The following is a 12,008-nucleotide window of genomic DNA, read 5'->3' on the forward strand; positions in this document are numbered from 1 at the left end:
GGAGATCCCTTCGATCTTCACCAAGGTACGTAAATCTGCTTATAGTTTTTTTTTGCGGCTGTCATGTGGAATGATATCCCAAACTGCTTAAAGTTGGTGGAGATGGTGCATCTAGTGCAATTCAGATTGATGTTAGAGGCCCATTTTACTGAAGATTGTGTTTCTTTCATATGATTGTTTTTGCTTTTCATGTATAGTGTAATTGTTGTTTATTGATGTGTTAATCCTCTTATAGATGCTGGACTCATCTGTGAAAGAGACCGTTGTGTCAGCATGACTCCCTACTTAAATAAAGTTTAAATAAAATCTTAGAGAAAAACAATGTTACTATCAGATTTGTGCCTGTTGTTGACGCGCAAATCTGCCATCTCATTGGCTAGAATCTTGTCTTTATTGCCATAGTTACATTATTGGGTCCCGACCTCTTGTCAGTATATACACTGAGTGTACAAAACATTTCCATGACATAGACTGACCAGGTAAACCCGGGTGAAAACTATGATCCTATGATCACCTGTTAAATCCACTTCAATCAGTGTAGATGAAGGGGAGGAGATAGAAAGGATTTTTAAGCCTTGAGACAATTGAGACATGGATTGTGTATGTGTGCCATTCATAGTGTGAATGGGCAAGAGCAAGACAAAGGATATAAGTGCCTTTGAACGGGGTATGGTAGTAGGTGCCAGGTGCAACGGTTTGTGTCAAGAACTGCAATGCTACTGGGTTTTTCACGCTCAACAGTTTCCATCAAGAATGGTCCAACATCCAAAGGACATCCAGCCAACTTGGCACTACTGTGCATTGAAGCATCGGAGTCAACATGGGCCAGCCAGCATTATGTGGGTAATCACTACAGTATTTCAATCGAGTCGCCGTTTTGTCTAATTAAATAAAATGTACTTGTTTGTTTTCAAATGGATTGCTTTGGTTTTGGAGCTCCTTCAGGGCATTGCATGATTTGATTTAATACAGCATTATAATATCCATCATAAAGTGCTCTACCTATCTAGTGGGATAGCGGACGATAGAAAATGAAATCCCATATAAGGGTATTTTTATCTGCACCATAATTCTCCTATTGTTGAACTGGTTGAATTGTGACTGTAATGTAGGTGAGAGCACGATGGCAGTCTCTTTAGCACAAGGATAGCGTGTTAGCTAATCCATTTAGTCAGTGAATAGATGTGTCGACATGACGCATCATCTCATCCACCATTTTCCCCCCACAGAGCACAGCAGTTCCCTGGAATTCAGGCCAAAGCAACAGAGCGCTGAGAAACTGAGCAGCCACTCCCATCCCACTACGAGTGATTCCTAGCCCTACAGTTAGAGAGAAACCAATTCACTGAGCAGCACTGAGGAAGAGGTACAGTATCTCTCTCTCTCTCTACCACTCTGTATCTCAACTCTGCCACTCTGTTTTCAGCAACACGGACAGACTATCTCAACAGCTCGGATTTGATTTATTAGGAAAAGCTCTGATAACAGTTCCGGGAGACAGAGGGAGCTGGGGGGTCTTTTTACAACTCATGTCTATGCTAATTGAGTTACAGCAGTAAATGACAGCTAATCAGACTGGTCTATTGCATTGAATGCTAACACTATCTCAGCACCACAACACATAGGAAACACAGAACACAAAACCCATGATAGCGGTCTCTATAAAGAAAGAGAAAAGGACGGTTCATTTAACAAGCGTATTGTGACGGTGGTGTGCTGAGAGACAGTCGGCGGATGAGATTACACAGTTATAGGTTTGTTACAGCATCGTGTTACAGCAGAGGGAGAGAGGTTAGGTTTCTGTACCTCATAGTAGCTCTGGACTGCGTTGATGAACGCTTCATCAGCCACTATCTGGGTGTCTCCGTTGAGGAAAGCTTTGAAGCGGTCGTTGGTCTGCCGGAGCTGCTGCTCTGTGATCTGGGGAGGCAGAGGGCATACGTCAATAACACAGCCATATCACACAGAGGACACCTCAATAAGAGTCAGAAAACACAGCCATGGGTAGGGATACATCAACCTGTTACATATGTATGGGTTATGGATATGGGAGACAGTTGACAGACATTAATCGAGGTAGTTCAGTGTTTTGAGAAGATAGATTTTTGGGTTGTTTGATAGCGCTTGATTTGATTGCTTCTGACGAAGGAGGAGTGCTTCCTTAGCGTGAGGAAACAATATGTGCATTAACTGTACATTTCTAACAATTATATATGAAATATGTTATGTTGCCCCTTCTGACTTTGTTAGGATTTGTGTAATAATGTCTCTCAATGAAGTACAACCTGTAGTAAATATCACATGCCAAAGAGACAGGCTGTACCAGGAGCACCTCTCATTTAAAGAGCGATTGCCCCTAAAAGCAACTAAATCCCTTTGAAAACGACCTCTGTGGCAACGATATTAGTCAGAAACATGTATTCTAGTGTCAAAATGTACTACAACGTGTAAATAGAATAATTTGTGTCAAAGTCTTTGTAATGCAGACTGGGAGTCAGGAAGCAAGTACAGTGGGTAATAAATTTTTTTTTTAAAACAGGGAACAATACAAAACAAGTGTAGCGTCTGGACATGAGAAACATAACTAATACTGCCTGGGGAAAGAACCAAAGGGAGTGACAGATATAGGGGAGGTGATCATAGAAGTGATGGCGTCCAAATGCGTCTCATGAGGCGCAGGTGCGCGTAACGATGGTGGCAGGTGTGCGTAATAATAAGTAAACTGATCACAATGAACGCCACAGAGGGGGAGTGGGAGTGGACGTGACAGCCATGTCTAAAATGGAGTTTGGAACCTCAGTGAGTCACAACGAGTAAATGAAGGTTATGTTTGGATTACAATTATGTCAACAAGTCATGCCCCCTTTTATCAAGCTCATGTGCAAATCGTCCCTCCTCCTCCCTTCACTTCCCTTCAATGAATAGGGCTCCATTGTTTGATTGACCCCAATGCGTTTCAAGGACAGCAGACTGAAAAGCCTTATACGGATTGACAATTCCTCCACAGCCAAAATTCTATAGTTTGCATGCCCTGCTTAATAACCCTAGTCTGGGTACCAGTCTTTTTAGCTAACATTCCAATCCTTGGCACTCAAGGCCAGTTTCTTTTATCAAATGACAGGTGTGGCAAGGAGTGGAATGTAGTCGCTGAACAGAGACGCAACCAGGCTAGAAAGACCCTAGCTGGTATGCAGAATAGGTGCTTGGAGTTTGTCTTGAATTGATGGTATCAGTCAATATGGGGAGGGAGCAACCCTGTGTATTCTTCACCAGGATCAGGGAATTTCTGTTGTATACAGGACACCACACAGGAAGGTATGACCACACTGACATGTTCGCTAAGGTAGCCCCATTACCACCAGACAAAATCTCAATAGGAACAGCATCTGCATTGGTTGGGAATGACAGTGAAAGGTGAAAGGTGCACATTGTTATATTAGCAGCTTCTATGATATTATGTAAAAGTAGTGGAGGTTCCTCAGAAGAGGAAGGGGAGGGGACCATCCTCCTCAGTGAATTTCATAAAAATCTAAATAGTGAAACATTAAAAAAGTTACCTTTTTTAGATAAAACTATACAAAATATATTCACATGACCAAATAATTGATTACAACATACTGTTTTGAAATTAAGGTAAACAGTAGCCTCAGCAGCACTCTGCACAATGGTGTAGCCGGAGGACAGCTAGCTTCTGTCCTCCTCTGAGTACTTTGACTTCAATACAAATCCTAGGAGGCTCATGGTTCTCACCCCCTGCCATAGTCTTACACATTAATTACAACTTTTGGAGGATGTTCTCCAACCTATCAGAGCTCTTGCAGCATGAACTGACATGTTGTCCACCCAATGTCCACCCAATCAAAAGATCAGAGGAGAAATCTAGCACTGAAAGCATAAACTACAGCTAGCTAGCACTGCAGTGCATACAATGTGGTGAGTACCCAGCTAGCAATGAGGAATCAGCCCAGCAGCGGCCCTCTTCCGGGGGGCCGGAACTGATTGAATCGGCCCGGAATCTGGTGTTGGACTGCCCAGAAACGGACCAAGTACATCGGGCCGTTTCCATCTATCAGAATTCAGCCGACTTTGCCGGCATCTTACCAGAATCCCCCCAGAAGCGACACAATGCAAATGTAAATAAATGTCTACAAAATTACCACATTTAGACATTTTAAATATTACTATTGTACATTTTATACATACAAATTATACCCATCCACAAAAAAAAAACATTTTGTGTCAGAGGAAACACCATACACCTGGTGACCGTGTCAGCGTGCATGTGCCACAGCACGATGGGACAAGGACAAACCCTCCCCTATCTCGGACGACGCTGAGCCAATTCTGCGTCGCCTCATGGGTCTTCCGGTTACGGCTGGCACAGGTCTCAAACCAGCATCTGTAGCAACGCAGTTTGAACTGCGATGCAGTGTCTTAAACATCTGAGCCACTCGGGAGGCTCCATCCACAAGGTTTTTAATGCTCATCAATTGCCTTGCACAAAGTATCAAAATACTAAAATACTACATAAGACTCTTAAAGAATTTCATTTAAATGTCAATTGTATATTTTGATCACAGAAACAATGAGAAAATATGGAAAAATAAATAATGAAATGTTAATTATATAAAGCATCCCATGTAATCATCTGCCAGAGAGTAGCCCCAATCGGCCCGAGCCCCAAGTAAAACATCTGGGCCAAATAACTATCACCAGAATTGGTCCGAACGCAGTCGCTGCATCATAGCCATAAGTAATACTGCGTAGGGCGGCCCAGACTCGAGCCACATGACATTGGCCGAGTCTGACTCTCAGCCGAGTGCCCGACTCTCAGCCATCATCAGGCCAGATCCACTGTGCTAGCTGGGTAGTTGACTGAGAGAAAGACAGAGCTAGTTGAACAGTTTTCAACAATTACATTTCTTCCAAAACGAAGGAGAAGCAAGAGAGCGAGCTAGCTATATTTGGTTGTATTTTTTTTTAAACTTTCACTTAGTTAGTGAATGCAGCTAGCTAGTTTAGCCTACTCAAACTCCCGGCTCAAACAGAGAAGGATGATATGTTAGCTAGCTGGCAATGGCTATCCAGCACTGGAACTCCTCCAAGTCAAGGTAAGCTTTTGGCTTAACATTATTTATTAACAAAGGGGCTCGCCGGTGTAACTGCTAAACTGCTTTCTGACTGTAAACTGTACTGCACGATTGTAGTGGGTTAACTAATACGTTAGTTCTAGTAGTTCTTGACTATGATGTGACAACAATTTAGACTGTGTGTAGCGGTCATGATTTGGTCACACACAGCTGATGTGTTGTGCACTGAAGTCCACAAGCAAAGGGAAAGGTTAGAGGAGGAGAGCATGTAGATGGTTGCAAGAAGGAAGTATATATACAACAATCAAAGTGATCATGATGTTTTTATTTGTAAGTCGCTCTGGATAAGAGCGTCTGCTAAATGACTTAAATGTAAATGTAAATGTAAATGTGGCTGCTATGAAAGTGAACTGTTTGCCTGTGATCAGGGGAGTGTTCATTCCGCAGATTCTGTTAACTTTCTTAAACAGAAGCAAATGGAACAAAATGGGGATAAACATACCTGAATTTGTCCAATAGAAACTCTCATTTGCAACTGTTGGACTAATGATTACACCCTAGATCAGCTAGATGCAGGCAAGAGTGTGCAGGGCAGTATTGAATGTGTCACTGTCTGTCAGATTGATTACTCAAAATTCTCTGACCTGTGCACCTACGTTGTAAACTTTCATTCATAGGCTATGTTGTAGCAACCTCATGTCAGTATCATGTAGTAGCGTAAACCTATCGATGTTACATTGAACTGGGTGAATGGAATATGAATGACAGTCATCCAATATGCGGAAATAGAAATAAGGCCAAGCTCATAAAAAAAATCCTTCTCCCTCATCTTAAACGACACCGACCGCCACTGATGTAAAGGGTTGTTTATTCTACAGTACCTACACACGTATCTACCTACACATGGTTAATGTTCCTGAGTGGCGCAGCGGTCTAAGGCGCTGCATCTCAGTGCGAGAGGCTTTACTACAGTCCCTGGTTCGAATACAGGCTGTATCACATCTGACCGTGATTGGGAGTGCTATAGGGCGGCCCACAATTGGCCCAGCATCATCCGGGTTTGGCCGAGGTAGGCTGTCATTGTAAATAAGAATTTGTTCCTACCTGACTTGCCTAGTTAAATAAAGGTTACGTTTAAAAAACAACTGGCGGCAACCGCAGCACAATCAATAGGTGAACACTGGCTGGTGCTGAAAATATAGCTAACTTGTTATGCAAGTGTTGCACACCAACAGATGGAGAAAACCTACACCAGTCGAGCAATTCATTTCAACAATAATACTCATTCTGAATTTGACTTAACAAACAACAAGAGGGCTTAATTGGAGTCTATTTCTTCGGAGCCTAGACCTATATAAATAACTTAACTGGCTGAGGTAGGCTATGAGGCTTAACAGCCTAATAGAAGTAGTTTTTTATTTATTAGGCCTACTTACAATTGCAACTGGTCAAAAATGTAGCATCCTACATAAAACAACCATTTAAAGAAAAGAAGTCTGCACGTTCGAACTCAAACAATGTAAAAGCACACATTCGTAAATCCCAAACTCTAAAAGTAATTAGAAAGGTAGATACAAATTATTTGTGACATTGTGGTTACAATAAAAGATGTAAACAAGATGCTGTGTTTTTATTTACAGTAGTGATGGACATCTGGAGGCATTTTGAAAACAGGTTTTCAAACATTTGTTTTTCACAAGTGTACAGTAGCAGTTGTAGCCCATCATTCAAATTTTTCCTATTAGCACGACAATAGACTTTCTATAGCCCGGCTGCTGTTGTGAAAATCGCTCAACTTGCAATGTATTCGATACTTATGTACTCTAAATTGTTACATTTCTAACTCAAAACAGCAGTACAGTATTTCTTCATCAACATCTTTACGCTTTCGTTAATAAAATAACGAGAAAAAAGACATTCAAATGTCTTGTACTAACTATAGGACTCTGAAAGAAGTCTACGTTTTAGTCGCACTTTTACCCAGCTCCACGACCACAGGTAAAAACTTGCTGAGATGATCAATGTATTTGTTGCATTGTTGTATCGTCAATATCTCCAGCAAAAACATCTTGATGGCCTTGACCAGTTCATCTTTGCTTGTCGGCTTGCCAAACAAGTTCGAGCGGGTTTAAATCAGGAGACCTACATATAGAGGTTAAAAAAAGCATGTTTAGATATACTGTAGGCCTACTGTAGGTGTTGTAGGTATTTTATTTATTTATTTTTATTTAACCTTTATTTTACTACATAAAGGTCTACTTACTCTGCTGGCGTCTTGACCCAGTTTAAGCCCTCATTTGCAATGCTAACCCGGGCGGCAGTGTGTTTTGGGGCATTGTCTGCATTTGGAGAAGAAAAAAAGACATTTAGCCTAACAGCAAACATTATGTACAATACTAGAAATATACATGTACATAGGCCTAAACGTAACAAAATATTGCTATAATCCTACCTTGAAAGAAACAATGTGGTCCCAGAACACCTCTCTGACATGGGGTACAGCATATCTCTTGATGATTTCTTCCTCAAAGAAATCTCGAGCCATGATACCTAAAAAAGGAGGCAAGGGTGAATTATTGTGGAACACATAACAGTCCATGAGGTGTAAGCTACAATATTTGATGTACCTTTTGCTTTGTAAATAGCCAAACTTACCATCAAAAATCAAATATGGGCCTGGTCCCTGGAGAGAAATTGCCCCCCACACATGGAGTTTGAGCAGATGCTTGGGACTCGGCAAGCTTGATCTTCTTTTTTTTGTAGCAATTTTCTCAAGGGCCACGGTTGATTCGCCTGTGAAGATGACGTCATTGAATGTCTCGCCAGCTTTGATCCATGCCTGGACCTGCAGGACGCGAAGTTCAGACGAATCATTGGGTCGAAACTACATAACAGTACAAAACAAGCGAACACACATGGTTAATGTTCTGAGAATGTAATTTTAATAATATAAATATAAAACATATAAACTCAGCAAAAAAAGAAACGTCCTCTCACTGTCAACTGCGTTTATCTCCAGCAAACTTAAGGTGTAAATATTTGTAAAAACATTACAAGATTCAACAACTGAGTCATAAACTGAACAAGTTCAACAGACATGTGACTAACAGAAATAGAATAATGTGTCCCTGAACAAAGGGCCCATAGGCGATGTTGTTGCCGGTGATGTCTGGTGAGGACCTGCCTCACCACAGGCCTACAAGCCCCCAGTCCAGCCTCTCTCAGCCTATTGTGGACAGTCTGAGCACTGATGGAGGGATTGTGCGTTCCTCGTTGTAACTCGGGCAGTTGTTGTTGCCATCCTGTACCTGTCCCGCAGGTGTGATGTTCGGATGTACCGATCCTATGCAGGTGTTGTTACACGTGGTTTGCCACTTCGAGGATGAGCAGCTGTCCGTCCTGTCTCCCTGTAGCGCTGTCTTTGGTGTCTCACAGTACGGACATTGCAATTTATTGCCCTGGCCACATCTGCAGTCCTCATGCCTCCTCGCCTAAGGCTCGTTCACGCAGATGAGCAGGGACCCTGGGCATCTTTCTTTTGGTGTTTTTCAGAGTCATTAGAAAGGCCTCTTTAGTGTCCAGTTTTCATAACAGTGACCTTAATTGCCTACCGTCTGTAAGCTGTTAGTGTCTTATTAACGACCGTTCCACAGGTGCATGTTCATTAATTGTTTATGGTTCATTGAACAAGCACGGGAAACAGTGTTTAAACCCTTTACAATGAAGATCTGTGAAGTTAATATCTATGAATTATCTTTGAAAGACAGGGTCCTGAAAAAGGGTTGTTTCTTTTTTTGCTGAGTTTATATATAAAACATTTCCTACCGAGCCTTTCCATAAGTCCACGCAAGTTTCTTCAACTGTCTTCTTACTGTAATTAGAGCAATGTTGATGTCGTGTCGTGATGCCAGCAGATTACAGATTACCTTTGCCGATTGCTCATCATCTTCATTCCTTGATGGCCCAAAACCCTTAACACAGTTACCATTAAAAAAAAATGTACATGGACTAGTTACTACATTTGAAATGTTATCAAAACACTTAGTTTAAGGATGGAACATTATTTATAATAGGGGATACATGGAGAAATTTGTACCCCTTTGAAATGAAAATGGACGGCCCTCCCTTCAGCAAAATATATTTGACCTAAACACACCCTGAGTACTTGGAGATTAAAAAAAATTTGTGACCCTCCCCTATACCCAATATATTAATTAAAACAAAGTGGATAGCAGAAAACATACCTACCATTTAACCTCACTTCTTGTACAGACCAGAGCCTTAAATATGCAGTTTTAGAAACTGTTCTTCATCCCGTAAGCATTGCATGGCAACGCAGGAATTTTGATAGAGCACAGGGCTGCGGGCCAGTAAACCAGAGTTGACAAAAGTAGGGGTGCAAAGATCACCTTTATAGTAAAATAATTGCATGAATCTATCATCGTGCTTTGCAGGTCCGAGAAAAAATGTCCCCTTATAAAAATGTCATGCAATTTTACGAAATGTTACATACTATCTGAATATTTTTTCATACTACACCATTTACTGAAATGACAGGCTAAGAATGGAAAAGAGATAGGCCTATGTGTTCATTTTATAATATTTCTCTAATGCCAAATCAGTGTGTCTGTCTTGTTTGCAGCGAAACGGTCCCTGTTTGCAAATAATTAAATCTGAGACTTTATTAGGAATCTGAGCATGGTACTTTCAAAAGTTAGGCCTTCCTTTCCATCCCAGACAGAGTAGGCTTACCGACGCAGAAAAATGTTAACTTTAACTGCTGCCTACTCTTCTCCCATTACTCAACCCAACGAGAAGTGTTTTCCTAAACACTGTCTGGGTTTAAACATCTTCTATTGTACAGAAAGTGAATAGCTTAACCAATTGATAGTGACAGAATTAGATTACTTCCCAAGGAAAGTACATTTTTTGTCTCCTCTAGAGCTTGTTTCTAGCTTAAAGCATCGCGGACCAAAGCGCAAGCACAGGCCTAGATGACTTTATATAATTGGATCTGTTGAATTTTCTTCAAAATCTAAAGATAACTAATGGGTAGACCTGTGCTTTTTGCCATTTTCTTTAATAGAAAGTAGGCCTATAGCATACCCTCTCAATTCAAGTCTTTGTTTTAACTTAACAGCTCTTTTATTTATTTATCTCGGCAAGTCAGTTAAGAACAAATTCTTATTTTCAATGACAGCCTAGGAACAGTGGGTTAACTGCCTTGTTCAGGGGTAGAGCGACAGATTTTTACCTCGTCAGCTTGGGGATTCGATCTTGCAACCTTTACGGTTGCTAGTCCAACACTCTAACCACTAGGCTACCTGCCACTCTTCACAAACAAGGATGTAGGCTATTTAAATAGTGCATCGTGGGTGGAGAAATTGACTGACAAATCTATGGATATAGCAGCCTATAGCCTAATTTCATCTGTTAAACACATAGGTCTACCTCTTATTTCTTAAATAGGAAGAAATAGGCTACAATTCAAAGCCCTCTTGTTGTTAGTAAAGTCTAATTAAAATGAATACTCAAATTTGCCTGCTTTCAGCACCATGAGCTGTTCATTTCTGATTGATTGTGCCACGGCTGCTGCTTCAAGTTTAAGCACCACAATGTAAGTTACTCGAATCTGGCTTATTGTGAGGTCAATAACTCTAATAAATACATCTTCGTCAAGAAACCTACTGTATTTAATCAAATCAATTATAGTTTTAGCAAGCTGTCAAAGTTTACCTCCGGTCTTCCTTCCCATCTTCGTGCTCTCCTTCTCAAACTGAACAGAACATAGGATAATACTAGTATAATAGGATAATAGACTAATCAAAAATTATTTTAGGAAGAAGCCTTTGACTTTCCTCCTGAACTGCCACTGTAGCCTTAAACAGCACAGCCATTGGTTGTGTAAGAGCAGAGCAGGCCGGGGCTAAGGTTTGGAATATCCATTGCAATGTGTAATGCAGCCTAGTTTTATTTACACCATCCCAGCAGCTTAGAAATACAACTTTACTTTGTGCTTCCCCGAGCATGCACTTCGTAGCCTACAGTCTATGGAGCATTTGATTGAGACCATACTAAATAGCCTATAGGCGCACTTGATATTGCGTGCCCAGCGGAGAATCAGAGACGAGGGGCGGTATCGGGCACACATTGATATATAGCCTAATAAGCAACCAATTCTAAAACACTGAGAAATATAGAAATGTAATCAATTACAAATGTCATGACCCTCCCCTGGACTAGATTTAAAAAAAATACTAAACCCTACCTTTGACTGAAATTTAAAAAGCATGACCCTCCCCCATTTTCCTCCAGGTAACCATTGTGTAAATTTCAATCCATTCCTCAGAATAACTACTGTACATAAATTCAGAAATTGCATTCTTCTTATGTTACTCTGTAAACTACTGACCTATTCAAAGCTTCCTCCGGCATCTCACCATACATCTGCCTGTAGTTATTGAACTCAACCTGCAGGAGGTTTGTGTGTTGTGATTGAGTGGGAGGAAACAGCTGTGGGCAAGGTTCTGGCAGATGGGTGTGTCTTGGTGGTGGCAAGGACACACCCAGAAAGCACCCACTTCAAACCACACCCCCAACCCAACTCACATTTCGCTTCTATCATGGCTACCAGCATGTCTTGAGGAGCAAGCCAAATAACGAAGCCAGATCAGTGTGCGCAGTTCCCCTTTAAAATATAACTGTACTAGACAACCCTGTCATGTTCTGTTAAACCTAATTCATACATAGACTGACTGGTCCACACTGTAATAATAATTACAACATCTTTCTTTTTCCTTTTTCATTTCCTGTCTATGACAAGAAGGTATTTGAATAGGTATTTTCTCTCAATACTTTATGAGCCCCTCAACACATGTAGCTATATTTTATTAAAACATTAAATCAAAGTCGGTGCAC

General features: G+C 41.0%; 1 protein-coding gene across 14 annotated transcripts in view; it reads right to left on the reverse strand.

Moving 5' to 3' along the window:
• The window catches only part of LOC115208107 (calcium-dependent secretion activator 1), a 161,509-nt gene that overhangs the window by 107,008 nt on the left and 42,493 nt on the right, over positions 1 to 12,008 (reverse strand). For all 14 annotated transcript variants that reach the window (XM_029775890.1, XM_029775904.1, XM_029775898.1 and 11 more), the window contains exon 2: positions 1,807 to 1,920. In XM_029775890.1, the coding sequence (XP_029631750.1) occupies positions 1,807 to 1,920 (114 nt within the window). The remainder of the gene's footprint in view (positions 1 to 1,806; positions 1,921 to 12,008) is intronic.

The sequence above is a fragment of the Salmo trutta genome, chromosome 14, assembly GCF_901001165.1.
Source record: "Salmo trutta chromosome 14, fSalTru1.1, whole genome shotgun sequence".
NCBI lineage: Eukaryota > Metazoa > Chordata > Actinopteri > Salmoniformes > Salmonidae > Salmo > Salmo trutta.